Source organism: Podarcis muralis, chromosome 7, assembly GCF_964188315.1.
Source record: "Podarcis muralis chromosome 7, rPodMur119.hap1.1, whole genome shotgun sequence".
In the NCBI taxonomy this organism is placed as follows: Eukaryota; Metazoa; Chordata; class Lepidosauria; order Squamata; family Lacertidae; genus Podarcis; species Podarcis muralis.
The window spans coordinates 20,535,046-20,553,533 of NC_135661.1; the positions used below are offsets into that span (position 1 = coordinate 20,535,046).

General features: G+C 47.8%; 1 protein-coding gene across 4 annotated transcripts in view; it reads left to right on the top strand.

Moving 5' to 3' along the window:
* DVL1 (dishevelled segment polarity protein 1) overlaps positions 1-18,488 on the top strand; it is a 110,046-nt gene that overhangs the window by 90,308 nt on the left and 1,250 nt on the right. For 2 of the 4 annotated variants that reach the window (XM_028740848.2, XM_028740851.2), the window contains exons 13-15: positions 460-627; positions 832-1,038; positions 5,272-10,893. In XM_028740848.2, coding sequence (XP_028596681.2) covers positions 460-627; positions 832-1,038; positions 5,272-5,699 — 803 coding nt within the window. In that variant the 3' untranslated portion in view covers positions 5,700-10,893. Of the gene's footprint in view, positions 1-459; positions 628-831; positions 1,039-2,747; positions 2,787-5,271; positions 10,894-18,488 lie in introns of those variants that run through there. The other 2 variants (XM_028740853.2, XM_077931352.1) reach the window with 2 other exon arrangements.

Here is an 18,488-nt window from a genome sequence, read left to right on the forward strand (position 1 = left end):
CCAAACCAGATTTGGCAACATAATGATATCACTGAGAGGAGAAGAAGAAGAAGAGTTTGGATTTGATATCCCGCTTTATTGCTACCCTTAGGAGTCTCAAAGCGGCTAACAATTTCCTTTTCCCTTCCTCCCCCACAACAAACACTCTGTGAGGTGAGTGGGGCTGAGAGACTTCAGAGAAGTGTGACTGGCCCAAGGTCACCCAGCAGCTGCATGTGGAGGAGCGGGGAATCAAACCCGGTTCACCAGATTACGAGTCCACCGCTCTTAACCACTACACCACACTGAGCAAGCGAGGGCAATGGGGACTGAAAGCAAGTGAGGGCACAGGCAATGTCAAATAAACAAGTTGTCATTTTTACCAGGAGTGCCGGTTTGGGTGGATAGGTGGGGGGCGGTGTGGAATTAACAAATTGGTGGTGCTTTCCCCCCTTTGACTACTCCCCTTGCTGTTTGCAGGAGCGGACGTGGTCGACTGGCTCTACACGCACGTGGAGGGCTTTAAAGACCGAAGGGAGGCCCGGAAGTACGCCAGCAGCATGTTGAAACATGGCTACCTCAGGCACACTGTGAACAAAATCACGTTCTCAGAGCAGTGCTACTACGTCTTTGGTGATCTCTGTGGCAGTAAGTCCCCCTCCTTACGCCCTTTGGGGAAGGGTCTGATCAGCAATGGCTTTCCCAGGTCTCAAGTCCTTCCCAGCCCCAGCTGAAGATACCAGAGATTGAACCTGAGACCTTTTGCATGCAAATCACGTACTCTGCCCCTGAGCCATATTGTTCTGTGTGTCTGCGCCATCATGGAAGTTGCTTTCTCCTTTCCGTCTCCAGATCTGGCTGCACTGAACCTTAACAATGGATCCAGCGGAGCTTCAGACCAAGACACCCTGGGCCCCCTCCCGCACCCGGCCACGCCTTGGCCCTTGGGGCAAGGCTATCCTTACCAATACCCCCTTGCCCCTCCGTGTTTCCCGCCAGCCTACCAGGACCCAGGCTTCAGCTATGGGAGCGGCAGCGCAGGGAGCCAGCAAAGCGAAGGTAGGTTCTCTGGCGTGTGCATCCCCCTTCCATGATTTCCATTCCTGCTGGCCGTTTGCTTCCCTCTCCCCCACCCCTTGGTTTTGTTTTCCTCTCTCCTCTTCTCATGACTCCCTTTGTCTATCATGCATGGAATCAATTTCTTTCTGCTGCAACGTGAAGGCTGGTCAATGATTGTTTTAAACGAGCTGCCTGCATAGGTTCGGTGACCTGGTTCACATTAAATGGCGAGCCAAGCCATGGTTTAGCATATGTGAGTTAGAGGCACAGGTTCCTGGAGTGAAGATCCCAGCCACAGCAGTCCTCTCCTGATACTGCTGCACTGCCTGGAGCTAAGGCATGGTTTGGTGTTTATGGTTCGTCTTGCTGCAGACAAACCACAAACTCTAACCAAGGTTTGTCTTGCATTTACCGCTTGTGCTTTGTTTGAAGTGAAACAAACCACGAGCCCAGGCTTGAACATATCACTAAGTCAAACCATAGCTTAGCCCCAGGTAGTGTTGTTGCAATAGTAGAAAAACAACTACCAAACTTTTAGAAGACAACTGAAGGCAGCCCTGTTTAGGGAAGCTTTAAACATTTAATAGGCTATTGTATTTCAGTGTTCTGTTGGAAGCCGCCCAGAGTGGCTGGGGAAATCCAGCCAGATGGGAGGGTATAAATAATAAATTATTATTATTATTAGTAGTAGTAGTAGTAGGGAGGAGTTCAGTGGCCATGATCTTAGCCCAGAGAACCCACATGTTTGTATGCTCATGCTAAGCCATAGTTTGGCTCAACATTACCTGCAAACTGGGTCAGTGTCTCAGCTTTCTGGAGGAGGGAGTAGAATTGTGTTGCCTACATTGATGGCCAGATACAAACCATATCAGCATTAAAAAAACAACCTATTGGTAGTATTAGTATTGGTAGTGTTAGTATTATACATTGTTAGGTTCCATGCAAAAATTAAAACGGTCCCTCTCCATGGGCCTGATTATAATCTAAAGCAAATATTCACAGCAGAGTCAGTAATTTAACATTTCATATCTAAAAATAAGCATTATTTTTGGTTAATGACAGATCAGCTCTGAAAAGCAAAACAAAAGGTGAGGTGGGCGTGGGAGGAGAGAAAGGGAACTTGGATATTCTGGCTGTCGCCTGTCCAGCCTACCGCATTCCTGTCCAACAAAGACTCGTTTAAGTTTAGTTGCTGAAACAGTGAGCTGGGCTGCTTTTTAAGGTTGCATCTGCATCATTTAGAAAATATTTTGAACTTTGTGCGGTGAATTTGTGCAGCCACAGAGAATGCCTTCTCCCAAGCCAATGCCACCTTGAACTTCAGAGGGCAGTGGAAGTGCCAAGCCACACTCACTCTGCCTGCTGTGTTTAACACCTGAGAGGGTCTGTAGGGAATGTTTGGGGCCTAAGTCATTTATACCTCCTCATATGAGCATCTGAAGAACGGCCTTGGCAGGAGACTGTACTATGAGGAGAGATGCTCCTTTCTTGAATGCACAGGTGGAAGGGCTATGCTATATTAGGCGCAAAGATATCTGGGGAAGTGGGAGCAGAGAGCATGATGGGGATAGTGTGTTGCTTTTCCCTTCACCACCTTCTGCCTAATAGTGCATTGCTGCTGTGGCTGCTGCAGTTGTGTGTCATTTCACTTGAAGCTTTCCCCCCTTTTTCTTTTGTAACTGTTATTCCCTTGTTTTGTCCTGAGCAAGCATTAGACTGAAGGATTCATAAAGGAATGGCTGGGACTGGTAAGCGTCTCACACACCTCCCTTGAAAACTGATATTATTGCTTCATATATAGCATGATCATCTAGATTCTTGTGTCTTCCCCCATTCTGAAACTCTTAGCGTGTCTCTCCTCCCCATGTTCTTCTCTCTGCCCCTCTGTCCTTTTTGTTTCCCTTTGAATTATCCTGGGCTGCCAGCCATCTGAGCTGGGACAGCCTGCAGAATAGGAAGCAAAGCTTTCACTGGAGAGTTCGGCTGGAGTTTCCCCAGTGCTGATCAGCAGATTGCAGTTTACAGGGTGTCAGATTCAGTTAAAGGTAAAGGTAAAGGTCCATTAGGTCCAGTCGTGACCGACTCTGGGATTGTGGTGCTCATCTTGCTTTATTGGCCAAGGGAGCCGGTGTACAGCTTCCGGGTCATGTGGCCAGCATGACTAAGCTGCTTCTGGCCAACCAGAGCAGCTCACAGAAACACTGTTTACCTTCCTGCTGGAGCGGTACCTATTTATCTACTTGCACTTTGACGTGCTTTCGAACTGCTAGGTTGGCAGGAGCAGGGACCGAGCAACGGGAGCTCACCCCGTTGCAGGGATTCGAACCGCCGACCTTCTGATCAGCAAGTCCTAGGCTCTGTGGTTTAACCCACAGCGCCACCCACATCCCTCAGATTCAGTTAGTAAGCAGGAATTGCTGAAGTTCTTCAGGACCTTGGAGAGCTCCACTGTGAAACAGACATTGCTTTTGATGGAGATTTGAGCTCAACTGAGCAGCTAGATGACAAAACTTAGAGCTCTAGATCTGCTCCCAGTCTGAGAGCCAGCGGGAATTTAAGGGGACAGAATGCTACCTTCTGAAATGTCACACATTCCAGATGACATCTGTTTTCTCTTTTTTATTGAGGAGTGATGGTTGATAAAGGGCTAGAGCTGCAGATCCTAGAGTCCTTTCTTGTGGAGTGTACATACTCAAACACACACACAAACTCTTTCTCTAGATCAGCCTTTCTCAACCTGTGGGTCCCCAGATGTTGGACTACAACTCCCATCATCCCTAGCTAGCAAGGCCAGAGCTCAGGGATGATGGGAGTTGTAGTCCAACAACATCTGGGGACCCACAGGTTGAGAACCGCTGCTCTAGATGGTTCACAGAATGCTCTTCCCATGGTCTGGATCTTTGGCTAGCTTGAGGGCTGTTGGACTGTTGAGATAAGCTTCTGCTATCTCAGGCATCAAAGATGGAGAACTCATTGTTCTTCCCTTGCCTGTGTGTGTGTTTTAATACAATATTTCGGATACCTAAGTACACAGAATAACTTCTTGCAGCTTGCAGTGAATCTCTGCATGAAAGCAACTGCAGCCAAATACAAACTGTGTGCGTGCCTGGTCAGCAGCTATGCTTCCTGGAAAGCCACTTTTGAGTCTTCTAATAGCAAACTTGGATGGTGAGTGCCAACAGGACTGTAACTAAGATGAGGCCGCTCAGAAACAAGAGGGAGGTATTGGTACATGCAGAGGTATCCCAAGGATTGCAGAAGTACCAAAGACCAAACCAGCCACCCCACACATCAAAAGCAAACAAACAACTTATGGGGGCAAATCCTCCAAGAGACTTGCATGGCCTTGAAGACTGAGCATGCTCCGCAGTCATGCAACATAGAGTGTCCGTTGGAGAAATGTGGAAGGCCACGCTTAGAGGGAGCGGCCGGCTGGAACCCTGAACCCAAGCAGGGCTTTTAGGAGGGAGAATACAGTGCAGCATTTGGTTACAGGTCCCCACTTGAGATTTCAGGACATTTCGAAATAAACATTCGTGTGAATCTTTCTGCAGGGTTTGCTTTTCGTTATTGTTACGAAACAGAATACAGTGGTGCCCCGCAAGACGAATGCCTCGCAAGACGAAAAACTCGCTAGACGAAAGGGTTTTCCGTTTTTTGAGTCGTTCCGCAAGACGAATTTCCCTATGGGCTTGCTTCGCAAGACGAAACGTCTTGTGAGTTCTTGCGAGTTTGTTTCCTTTTTCTTAAAGCCGCTAAGCCGTTAATAGCTGCTAAGCCGCTAATAGCCGTGTTTCGCAAGACGAAAAAACCGCAAGACGAAGAGACTCGCGGAACGGATTAATTTTGTCTTGCGAGGCACCACTGTACACTCTTTGCCTTTGCTTTTTTTTTTTTTTTACCCCAGCGTGTCCCCCCCCCCCCAAATTATCACTTCTCCTTTTTGAAAATGTTGCTACGTTGCTTCTACGAGGCTTTCAGTGTGGTTTCTGGACATCCATGCATGACAAAAAGTTACACCCGCTTCTGCCCTGGCAGTTGTGCTCACCTGAGTCCTGTAGCCATCCATCGCATGCAAACCTCGTGCGGGACCATATGTATCCTTGCTGCTTCATCTGTTATTTCTTCACCGCTGATCGGCAGGCGTCAGTCGGAAGTGTAGGCGACGTGCCACTTGCATTTCTTTCCCCTTTCACTGACCCCCTTCCCTTTCCCTTCCCTCCTTCCCCCCAGGAAGTAAAAGCAGCGGCTCTAACCGAAGCAACAGCGAGAAAAGCCGGAGGACCCTGGCTCGGGATAAGGACCGCAAGTCAGCCGGCAGTGGCAGCGAATCGGATCCCACTGCCCGGAGCGGGGTAGCAGGGAGCGTCCTTCGGCGCGAGCGGCCGGCCAGCCAACTCAGCCAGCTCAGCCACCACAGCCGCGCCTCTGCTGCCCCCAGCGAGAGGAGCCCACACAGCCGCCATACGCACGGGCCTCCGGGCGTTCCTCCGCTCTGCAGCCTCCCCAAGCTGGGCCCCAAAGTCTATGGGACAAGTGGGCCCCCTGGGGGCCCCCCCGTGCGGGAACTCGCCTCCGTCCCCCCCGAGCTGACCGGCAGCCGCCAGTCGTTCCAGAAGGCCATGGGCAACCCTTGCGAATTCTTCGTTGACATTATGTGAACAAGAAGTGCCTTCAAAAGACTCTTGTGCGGAGGGTTTGTTTTCTTGGGGTTCCTTTTTTAAGTTTGCAAATTGACGCTGGAAAAGAAATAGGGGTGGAGACAGAGAGATGGGGGGGGGGGAGAGAGAGAAACTATTCGGACTGTCCTTTGCATGTCACGCCTTCCTGACTCTTGATGTTTGCAAGCAAACGAGGAACAGAAGTCCTGGAAACTTAGATATCTGCAAATCAGTGGAATCTTTTTTTTTTTTTTTTAATTCTCCTTCTGCTTCCCCTACCCTGACCAATGTGATTGATTGGTGTTCTCTTCACATACCCTAATGAGCTTTGGTATCTGTGGCATCCTCTCCCCAGTGCAATTATACTGTGTTCTCAATCAAGAAATAGCATTTTATATAGTGCTTTTAAAAAGCAACAACACACAATTCTCCAGTCATGCATATTTGCACCTTCTTTTGTTTTTGTTTTTGTTTTAAATGTTCTGGTTACTTTCTTTCCATCTTGGGGGTGGGGGGGGACCCTTCTTCTTTTGCTATGAAAAGGACAGTGCTAGCCAGTAGCTATAAAATCTAAGGTGTGTCTGCAAATGGTGCATTATGGGAGTCCTGTATCCAATGGGAGTCCTGTATCCAACCATAAGTGAAGATCTGGCTCTGTGCCAAGGTTTTGCTTCCTTTCTTCATTTTACTATTCAGGCCTTGTTTGCACGCTACATGGTGCCTGGATCCACACCATGCGATTGCCCTAAGAAAGGGGGAAATAACTCACTTGGTAGAGAGTTGGGCACTTTGTGCTTCTCCCTGCATGCATGTCTTCAGGTTTGAATTGTGCACTGGACTTCTCCGAACCATGAAACTACGAAGTGTCTGCCAGTTACCACAAGCAGCTGGGCCAAGAGGTCTCCTGTCCACCTTGGGCAAGTCCTGCTCCTGCCTCCGTTGTTTGCTCACGCTCGCTGTTTCTTGTTTTTCTCTGCTAAAGGGAGCAAGGAGATCCATTTCTCAGCTCTGCTCTCTTCTCTGTGGCATCAGCTGCTAGCATTTGCTTTCCCCCTGCACTGAAGGCAAAAGCAGCTGATGCCAGAGAAAAGGGATTCAGTGTCCAGCTTGCTTTCCATATAAGAAAGCAGGAATAAATTCAACTTGGCCTTTCATTACACCCAGTGGCTTTTTATCTAAGCGTTTGCAAACAGCAAAATCTGACTCTGGTTACATACGCAATTTAAAACAACGACAGCACTGTTAAAAATAAATGCGACAGGGACTGTTCACATACCAATAGAAGCTGATACACACAAGAGTCACCTGGAGCTGACAGAAATTTCCGTTACCACCTGCTTCCAAATTTGTACGCAGGGTAGAAGGGGAAATTAGTTACCTGTTCAGTAACTTTAAGCATCAAAATGCACCGGTGCATCAGAGACAATTACATACTTGTGATTTGTTAAGAATAGAATGACCCCAAGACCACCTTGAAGGATTCGCAAGGTTGGAGAGGCATCCCTCAGGAATACTGTAGTCATGGGATTGTTGTTGTTTAGTCATTTAGTCGTGTCCGACTCTTCGTGACCCCATGGACCAGAGCACGCCAGTCATGGGATACATACCCTGTTTAGAGATGGCATTGGACTCAAGTGGTCCCAGTCCTTGGATGGGAAGCTTGAAATGCCAATCAAATGTAGCTGTTTGTGGTCTGACCAGTGCCAAGCAAAGTACGGACTTGCAGCTTGAGCAACTCCCCATATCTGTGTCATAGACCTGCCACCCAAATGAGAATGGGAAGCAGGGGTTGTGTGTCACTTGATATACTTTCCTTCACTCTGTGGTTGACCTAGGTCAGGGACAGAGAATCTGCAGCCCTCCAGATATTGTTGGACTACAACTCCCATCATCCCTGATGTTGGCCATGCTGGATGGGGACTGGTGGGAATCAGACTCTGAAGAACTCTGGTGGGACACAGGTTCCGCAACCTTGCCCTAGATAATGGTGGATCCTTTTTGAAATTTAGGATTGCAAAGTGGGTTGGTTAGCACTTCTTCATGATCTCTTTCAAAAACCTGTACAATGTATGTGGATGTTTGAGGTTACTACTGTCTTGCAATAGATGGAGGTAGTGAAAATCACTGAGTGAATGAACTTGAATAAGCAGGCTTTCCCTTAGGAGGGAAACCACTTAAACTTTGCCCAACCATGTTACTGTTTGGACAGTTCCACATCTCCCTGGTGCTGTTTTCACTTCTCGTTCTGGAGCAGGGATGAGTGAAATCTGTGGTCTTCCAGATGTTGCTGGACTCCAGCTCCCATCAGCCCCAGCCAGCATGGGTCAGTGGTCAGAGATGGTGGCAGATGTGGTTCAGCAACATCTGGAGGGCTACAGGTCCCCCATCCTTGTCCTGGAGGGACAACCAGCTGCCGTTCGTGTTCTGCATCTCTGCTGGGCTATTTTTGTAGCACTTCATATAAATGATGGGCATGAACTTCCAAGATTGCCGCCAAAGAAGATAAAAAACAGACATTAAATTTTAAGGGTGGTGAGAGTGGTTTTGAAAACCTGGGGGGGGGGGTGGTTCTGACATGAAAGCATACATACATACATTTTCCTGCATCTATGAACAAAGGCCACAAAACCACCAAGAACAAACCAGTTCTAGAAACATTGGAGAAAAGCAGAGTGTGGTCGGTGCCTATTGGTTAGTATCCACTAGGGACACCATGATCACACAAACACACCTCAACTTTGTAAAAATATTCCTGACTCTCTTTTGGGGAGGTGAGTAAAGTGAAAGGTGGACAGGTATTGAACGTTATGTGAGTGCTGCTTAAAAAATAAATTGCAGAGCCAAAATGCCCACCTGATTCTTCAGTAAGATGGACAAGGTATAGTGTTGATATAGTATTTGACCGGCATGGAGTGTACATGTTCTAGGCAAGTGAGAAAGGTGAGATGCAACCCCCAGGTTTACAAGTTGTTGCATTCTCTGTCACATGTATTTTATCTGTTTTCGCCCTATTTGTTTCTTCCGGGCGATTTGAGATTTGAGCACTTAACTTGACCATTGGTTTTATAAGCTGTGTTGATAGCACTGAGCCAGCAATACTTCCCATTGTGTGTGCAAGCTGGCCTGTCTCTTTATAGCTTGCTCATCAGGAGGAAAGGGGGGGGGGATCGGCCTTCTCATTCCACATCCGTCCACCCCCCTCCCCAAATACTCATGTGGACTGCTGGCTGTCTTCTGTGAGGTCCCCTCTCTTTTCATTTTTAAATGAGTGTTTTCCTGTACTTTGAGCTACAGCATCCACAGTCTGGCCTGGCGCAAATGCTGGCGGATCGCTGGGCTTCAGAAATGAGAATGTTTTGCACACAGCAGCAAGCTTTTCGAAGTGTTAGAAATGTTGGTCTTTACCATTTTTTTTTAAAGTCCTTTGCAGTCCTTGGACTGGTTGTAGGAAAGAGAGATAGGCAGGTGGATTGAAGGCAGACTGAAGTTGGTGGGGCAGTGCCCCATATGTCTTCATGAACTAGCTTCTACTGTGCATGAGGGAGAATGATCCCAGTACTGCCCTCCTCCCGGGTTTGGCTTGGTCATTTTGTGTTCCCGCTCTGGGAAATGTAGCTCTACAGTGGGGAATGGGAGGGTCTCCTAACAACACACCCCTTAAAAACTACAGCTCCCAGAATTCTGTGGGGGAAGCTATGCCTGTCTACAGTGGTATCACAGTTCTTTGAATGTATGGTGTGGATGTGGTCTCTCCTGTACCCACCACCCACCCTCACTTCCGCATCACTTAAGGGTTTTGCTGACTTCCAGTCCACATGCTTATGTTTTCAAGCTTGGCTTCTCAGCGATGAGAGCTAGAACCTCTTAAAAATGCTTTTTAAAAAGCTAAGCGAGAATGCAGAATTCTATGATCTACAAAACATGGCGCACTTGCTTGGCAGTTGAGTGCAATGAATATACATGGCTGTGCTTATCAATTGACAGGAAAAGGTGCAATTGCTACTATAACAAACTTCTGCAGCAGAATAAAATTGCTAGCACTGAATTTTCCAAACTGGGCTGGAGCCGTTTGGATGGCTACTTGTGTGGTGAGAAATAAATTTAACTAAAATAATTAAGCGTGTTAATGTTTCTTGGCGTCATATGAGCAAATGTACATTGTCAGAGAGTTCCTGTAGCAGCCCACAGGACTCGCCGGAGGAGGAGGGTGCTCACTGGCTATGTGTGAGTTGCCGCTTTTGGCTTCCTTCCTTCCCATCAGCCTCCACTGGCCTTGGGGCATTGATCCATGCACCTAATTGACAGAGGCAATTGCCCAAACCCAGTGGAGGCTGATTTGAAAGAAGTAAGCTAAGTCTACTGACTCATCCAGAGATACGATGGGGAGCCTCTGAAGGCAAATAACTTGTGCATTGGAAGTGGCTTCTTGATCCACACACCTAATGGAGAAATGCCATCGCAGAGCTCACCTGCTTTTGGCTGAGGATGCCTGTTGCATCTCTGAATGAGAAAGCTCTCAGCTTTCCTCCCTCCAAATAGCCTCCATTGGGAGCATGTCATTTTGGTGCATCTCCACATAGACAGCGTGTGACTGTCTAGCTCCCAAAAAGGAGAGGCAGCAGAACTGGCCTGCTGTCACGGGAGGTTGCCTCTTATGTATCTGCATAAGCTGCTGTTCTGGGCTTTTCTTTTGAATTAGGAGGAACACCCACATCAGAGATAGAGTTGTAGAGTTGGAAGGGGACCCCAAATGCGGAGACACTTAAAAACAAAGCTTTGGGCAATGGTGAGAGTGACTGCAGCTTTCTGTCAGCTTGTATTAAAAAAAAAAAATACACGAAAGCATCACAGCTATCAGAAATTTGGACAAGGCTGTGTTAGCACTTCTACTTTGGGGTCATGTGGAAAAGCCTCTATATGTTTCTCTGTCCATTTTGTGCGTGTAAGTTAAAAATTTCAAGCCAGTCAAAATGACAAAGTGTTAGCAGGTCTGTGCTTTTGGATGTGGTGGCAACAGCATGCTTTGTGAGAAAGGCTGTGACATTATAGTGACAATCGTGAGAACGATTCTGCTTTTTTGCAATCACCTGTTTACTCTTCCCAACTCTCTCTCTCTCTTTTTCTTTTTTGCACAACTGCACTCTCATCTTTCAACTGTTTGGAGTTGCAGTGATAGCAATCTCTCCCCCCCCCCCCCACCAATAAAAATAATAATCTTGGGAATTGTGCTTTTGCAGGGCATCCATGGGTTGTCTCGAGTGCCAGCCTTCCTCAGAGTAGACCCATTGAACTTAATGGGCACGATGAACTTAGGTCCATCAATCTCAGTAGGTCCACTCTGATGGCTACACCAGCCCATGTCAGTTTCCTGCCACCGCTCCACATCTTTGGTTTACAGTGGCAGAGAAAAATCTCAGAATAATATAAAGCTGCCTATCTCCAGCTCAGGCCATTGCTATATCTAGCCCAGTGCCATCTGCTCTGACTGGCAGCAGCTCTCCAGGATTTCCCAACACAGCAACGGTAAGGGACTGGACACCCTGCAAAGCACTTTCCCTGCCACTTTGGTTATTCCTCAACAGCTGGTTTCTGGGGAAGGTTAGCAGCTCAGTGGCAGAGCTTCTGCTTTGCATAAAGATTGCAGGCTCAATCCCCCAGCTAAGGCTAGGAGAGTTCTTCTGCCTGGAGAGCTGTTGCCAGTCAGTGTAGTAGATGGTACTAAGCTGGATAAAGCAGCTTCCCATGTTCTACCAAGTCAGAACAAGTAGATGCACTGCCTGTTCTGACTGGCAACAGCAATTCTCACCAGGGTCTGTGGTCTTTTCCATCGAACACTTCTTGACCATTTTTAACTGGAGACGCCAAGGATTGAAACTTGGACTGTCTGCGTTCAAAGCTTGACCACCGAACTGTGGTGCCCCCTAGCAGAGATGCTGTCATCAGATGCTGTGAACTTGCCAGGGGCTCCTTCCTAGGCAGCTCAGCTTCCTTGCAGACATCCCAAAAGAGATGTTAAGAGTCACAAATCAGTTTACTCTGAGGGTGCAAATCTCGGAGAAGAGGAGTGCGAAGACCAGCCGGTTCTTCTTGTGGATATATAGTTAAAGGGGGTTACATCCAGTCAAGGTTTACTGAAGAGTAGACCCATTGAAATTGATGGAACTATGTTGCATCTTGTCCTTTAAGTTTAGGGGGGATCTTCTCCTGAGTAAGGCAAACATTGGCTACAACTTTATATCTCCAGTACTTACGGCAAAACTCACATGAGCAAGCGTTTAGAATAGCACAACTATTTGCTTCGTGAATCGTACGATCTGCAACACCCCTGTGGATAGATACAGGCATAGACACACATAGATAATAAAATGGCACCACCTGTGTAGCAGGGGGCAACCTTGCAACAGTTGTGTGGACCTGTTAGGGATTCTTAGAAGCTTCCAAAATAGCTGTTAGGTTGATGGCAGGTGTAACAGAGGTAGCTGCCTTAAGTTGGCCCAACCCTTTTTTAAGGGGTACATTGGTCTTCAACCTTAAAAATGGTTCACCCACGTTAAAAATGGTTCACTTGCTGTGTCCCAGTGGATCTGTGCTCTTTCTACACTCTTTTAGAGTGGTCCACCCCTGATTGTTTAATCTGACTGTAATTGGACAAACATGCCCCACTGTCTTGTCATTGACCTTTGGCCAGTCTTGCTTTTGTTCCTGTTCTGTTTTCGGGCAGATCAACACCATCTGTTTAAAGCACATGGCTTTCCCCAGTCAACCCTGGGGGAATGTCGTTTCCCTCCCAACAGAGCTACCATTCCCACTACCCTTAACAGATTGCGGTTCCTGGGATTCTTTGGGGGAAAATCATGTGCTTTTAAATGCACACCCCTTCAGCTCCCTCGGGGTCCCTTCCAACTCTACAATTCTGTGATTCTATGCTAGGGATTCTTTAGCTGTAATTCCTGCGTTGTAGGATCTATGAACTTTGAATGGTGTGGATCTGCTGTTAATCCCCTAGGTGGACTCACCCCTTGGCTTTTTTAAAATTTCGTTTATCTGGATTGTAGTGAGTAACTTCAAAAGAATGATTTTAATTCTAATCAGTGATTAGAAAGATGTGTAAAGAATTTATGTACAGTAAAGGAAAACAATTTAAAATAAATGATTTTAAGTAATGACTGGAGGTGGGGAGAATCTTTACTCCCTATCACTCTCAAACGTTAACTGTCCTAGAACTGGTTCAGTTCCCAAGGTCAACCTTTGGGCAGTGTGAACCGTACTGTTTCCCCATTTAACATGTCTATTTCATAATTGAATTCTTTCTTTTTGTAGATATTGTATTAAAATTCAAGTGTCTGTATAGTTAATATATAGCAGCTTATGTGTAAATGCTATTTTAAACACTAAAAAAAGCTTTTAATTTTTACGTGACAAATGCACTTTTCTGTCTTTCCTTTATTTGTGGTGATACTTTATTTTGAGAGGTGTGTGTGTTGTGGACTGTATATTTCATATTCTGAAAGCACCGTAACTTATTCCTGGGTGGCAGTCCAATCTTGCTTTGTCCTGATGTAGTTATGAGTCTTCTTCATTGCCCAAGGTTTCTTCTTCTTCTAATAATCAGGGGATTGGTGGCTGGTGCCCATTGGGACTGGTAGGGCAGAAGTCAGGGAGACGAACAGTAGGTGGCGCCAGAGCCCACGACAAGGAAAGCCAACTTATTCTAGTTTTGTCCTCATCCTCCTACTCCCTGCTGAGTTCTAGGAGGAAAACACTAAGCTTAAAGAGGAGGAAGCTGACAGGCAGGACCACACCCCCTTCAACAGGTTGTCAGGTGGGGGCTGGCTTAGGGCAGGCTGAAGTTGGTGAAGCAGTGGCCCATTTGCCCCAAATGGATTAGGGAATCAGAGGGAATATTAGGCTATGTGTGTGCCACACCTCTGATTCTGTCTCTTGCAGAAGCACCTTTAAAGTTACACATGTAAGTGTGTGAAGTCCAAACACCTTCACCTGCGTTGTCATCCAAACCTGTCCCAAAGGCTTGGGTCAAGTTTAAGGCATTGCACACCTTTTTAAACCACGCGAAGCATATAGGAAAGAGACAGGAAATGTCCGATTACATCCAAATAGATCACCGTGCATTTATTTGTGTGCCGCTTTCCTTCAGAACTGTGCCCAAAGTAGCTCACAGCATACCAAATGAAGAATTAAGTGCAACAGTTTGAATCAGCATGTACAAGTTTGTATGAAGCAATGCAAATAAACCAGCCTAGTTTAACAGCTTAAAACTGAACAAGAGAAAGGGTAATGCCTAACACAGAATAGATAATGCATCCAAGAAGATAACGGAGTTGAAGAATATCCAGCTCTTAGGGCGCTTCCTGGGTTGTTGTTGTTTATTCATCTAGTCGTGTCCGACTCTTCGTGACCCCATGAACCAGAGCACGCCAGGCACTCCTGTCTTCCACTGCCTCCTGCAGTTTGGTCAAACTCATGTTTGTAGCTTCGATAACACTGTCCAACCACCTCGTCCTCTGTCGTCCCCTTCTCCTTGTGCCCTCCATCTTTCCCAACATCAGAGTCTTTTCCAAGGAGTCTTCTCTTCTCATGAAGAGAGTCTTCTCATGAGGTGGCCAAAGTATTGGAGCCTCAGCTTCACGATCCGTCCTTCCAGTGAGCACTTGGGGCTGATTTCCTTCAGAATGGATAGATTTGATCTTGCAGTCCATGGGACTCTCAAGAGTCTCCTCCAGCACCATAATTCAAAAGCATCAATTCTTCAGCGATCAGCCTTCTTTATGGTCCAGCTCTCGCTTCCATATATCACTACTGGGAAAACCATAGCTTTAACTATACGGACCTTTGTTTGCAAGGTAATGTCTCTGCTTCCTGGGTTACAACCTAGCAACAATCCTCTCTGGCTCTGTTCCACACCCTTCTCAGGAACAAATTTGTGAACCGTGGTCATATCTTTTACTGGCGTGGATAGAGAGGGATGTGTGCGCGCGCACACATGGAGAATCCACTGACTTTTGCATGTAACTACAGAGAATATAACTCTATGAAGGTAAGTCACCTGTTCACCTGCCCATTTTTGCCTCAGGCTCCGTCCATCACTGACGGAAGTTTGCCCACAAGGGGATACGGCCCTAAGGCAAGCTTCTTGTTTAGAGTGTTTGTGCTTGCCCCGCTCTGGCAATGCCAATGGTAAACTGTGCTGCTTTCCCTCTCCTTCGTTTCTGCAGCCTGCTGGAACAGCTGCTAATAGATGCAGTGAGAACCTCCTTGAAACTCCGTAGCCAAAGAACCACTTCGCGTCCTCGCTGAGCCAGAGTTTTGTGTCAAATGTGCTTATGAGTCTGTGGCTTAAGGTTCTCCAGATGTTGTTGGGACTCCTGATTCCATCAGCCCCAACCAGCCTGACCAAGGGAATTAGGGAGGATGGGAGCTGTAACACCCAGGGGGCATCAGGATAGAGATATCTGCTCTAATTCCTACAGTAGGAATGGCGAATTTGTTCTCCAGAGATTGGATGCTGGCCCCAGCCACCATGGTAAATAATCAGGGGTAGGGCGAAGATAGTGGAGTCCAGCACTATCTAGAGCAGTGTTTCTCAAATTTGGGTCGTCAGCTGTTGTTGAACTACAACTCCCATCATCTCTAGCTAGCAGGACCAGTGGTCAGAGATGATGGGAGTTGCAGCCCCAACAACAGCTGGAGACTTATGGTGCCCTCCAGTGTTTATCAAGTTTGAGAAACACTAGAGGGCACATAAGAATGTGAGAAGAGTCCTGCTGGATCAAGCCAATGGCCCATCTTGTCCAGCATCCTGTTCTCACAGTGGCTGACCGGATGCCCCAGTGGGGAGCCGGCAGTCTTCTCCCACTCCCTACCATAGCTGTCAACTTACAGATTTGAACATAAGGGACCAGCAGCCTCGAAAATAAGGGATCAGCAGCCAAAATAAGGGATTTTCAGAGCACAGGTATGTTCGACGTCTGATTCCCCCCAAGCCAAAGGCAGAAAGCCCAGCCAGCAGCCAAACAAAGCCTCAATTGGTGGTTCCCACAGTGCAGCAACCCGGCAAAGGGGATGCAGCAAGGAAAACCACCGTCGCCTCTCCGCTGGGAAGCGCTGAGCAAAGGCAAGTCCCCAGGGAACGCGGCCGATTTGATTGGCACAAGGCATGCAAGCTCCACCCCCCTATCGTTCTTAGACTCCTTATTGGGTGAGCAACGCAGCCAAGCAACACAGTTGGAGCCTCCTTCCTCCCTGGCCAGCAGGGAGGGAGGGAGAGGAGCTGCTTCCTTTGAAACCAGGGAAATTTAAGGGACATCATCAATAAGGGACAGCAGCAGGACACAGCACTGTGATAAGGGACTTTCCCGCCAAATAAGGGACGGTTGACAGCTATTCTCCCTACGTTACTTGGTTTCTGGAGCATCTGGCTTGCCATCTGCTGGAGGGTTCTGGGGCAGGCAGCGGAAGTGGGCGTCCGTGTTCATGTGGGGTGCGAAGAGAAGGATGTAACACACTGGGTAGTAGTAGGAGCCGAAGATGGCAAAGATGCTGGCCAGGCCAGCAAAGACCTGGAACAGGGAGACAAACTTCCCTTGGGAGGTGGCGTAGGTGGGCACAAAGAGTGTCCAGATGATGAGGATGAGGATCATTGCAAAGCTAATGGACTTGGCGGCCTTGTCGTTCCTCTGGTCCGAGTTGTTCCCCATGAAGGTGCAGAGGCAGCAGACGGCAGCCAGGCCAAAGTCATGGGCTAGGAGCGAGCTGTAGCCCGGGAAGGAGCTGTCCCGGCATTGCACCAGGATGGTCTTCTCCAGCTCAGTGCTCTCCTCCAAGGAAGGAGGGTTCCAGAAATACCATACGAGGCAAAGGAGGCCCTGGATGGCTATGTTGAGGAGGATGCAGAGGCCCATCAGGTGCTTCCTCAGCTTAGGCCTCTTCAAGGTCCAGCCGAGCCCTGAGCTTTGGAGTGTCTTGCCAAGCAGTGTGGCCAAGCTGATGGTGAAGCTGAAGAAGAAGAGGGGCTGCCGGAGCTTGCAGACCATCGAGGTGGGCTTGATGACGAATAAGTAGAAGCTGCTGCAGAAGCAGGTTGAGGAGAGGACAATGGAGAGTGTGGGGAAACCACCGACAAAGCGCATGGCCGGGGTGCCACGGTGCTTGGCCAAAATGCCGGTCACAACGGCCATTTGGGCCATGGCCAAGACCGTCAAGGCCACCATGTTGATGGGGAGGGTGTCGGTCACCTCCAGGTATTCAAAAGCTCTGTCGTAGCATGTGGTGCTCTGCGGAGGAGACCATTTCTCTCTAGGGCATGGGGTGCATTCATGGGGATCTGGATGAAAAGAATAGTTGATTAGGCAAGAAGGGGAGGAGGCTGAGTAGAACTATGTTGGATGCAACCCAGTTTGTTTGGCTGAAAAGTTGCCCTTTCCCTGGTTAGTCTTCAGGTGACAGTCATTGTGTGTAGGAAAAGAAGGAATACCTCTTCTACGATGGTGCCAAAAGAGGCATCCCATTGTGTGTGTGTGTGTGTGTGTGTGTGTGTGTGAGAGAGAGAGAGAGAGAGAGAGAGAGAGAGAGAGAGAGAGATTAAAAGATGTCTCTTCTAAGACAAAGCCTCCCATGCACTACCAAAAGGGACGTGGGTGGCGCTGTGGTCTAAACCATTGAGCCTCTTGGGCTTGCCAATCAGAAGGTCGGCGGTTCAAATCTGTGCAACGAGGTGAGCTCCTGTTGCTCTGTCCCGGCTTCTGCCAACCTAGCAGTTCGAAAGCACACCAGTGCAAGTAGATAAATAGGTACCACTGTGGCAGGAAAATAAACAGCGTTTCTGTGTGCTCTGGCTTCTGTCACGGTGTTCTGTTGCGCCAAAAGTGGTTTAGTCATGATGCCCACAAGACGCAGAAAGTTGTCTGTGGACAAACGCCAGCTCCCTCGGCCTGAAAGCGGGATGAGCGCTGCAACCTCTTAGTTGCCTTTGACTGGACTTAACCATCCAGGACTCCTTTGCCTTTTCACCTTACCTTACATGCACCACCTGAGACAAAGTTTACTCCCTCATTCTTTCTGTTGTTCGTTATCATGCAAACGTAGTTAATTGGCTAAAAATGCATCTGATCATTCTTACTTAAAATGTAAGAATGGAACATGGGGTGGAGAACATGAACAGGAGCTAAAAATATTTATAAGGCAAAAAGAAGAAAGATGTGTTGGTTCAAAACTTCGCTGCCAATGTACAGTTGTTAAATGAGGAGGCACCCTTGGCACATCTGGAAAAACTCCAGCTCACCGTTTTTGTTCTGGAAGTAATTTGCAGGACAGTCTTCACACAGAAAGCAGCAGTTGTGTTCTCCTCTCAGCCATCTCTTCTGCCCTGGTTTGCACTCCTGTGTACATCTTGATATGGGGGGCTTTAGGAAATGAAAGAAACAAACAAAGGGTGTTTACCGACTCCAGTGGACTGTGCTGTCCCCACCACCACTTTGGAAATCCTGTCAAAACAAGCTAGCCCCCCCCCTTTCCTCTACATCTGGGGTTGCCAGCCCTTTTACGCCCCATAATACACTTGGACTTTTTTTTAAAGGAAATGCCATGGATGCCACCCACTCTGGTCTCTTCTTTCTCTGCTCCCCTGGATCATTCCTGCACCCAGCTACCACACAAGTGACAGAGAGAAAGCAAGCACACTCCGTTTATCCCAAGGTATATCTAGTAGAATGAATCTAAGCACTGAAGCATACCTAAAAGTGATAGAGGAAGTGGGAAGGATTGCCACTCTTC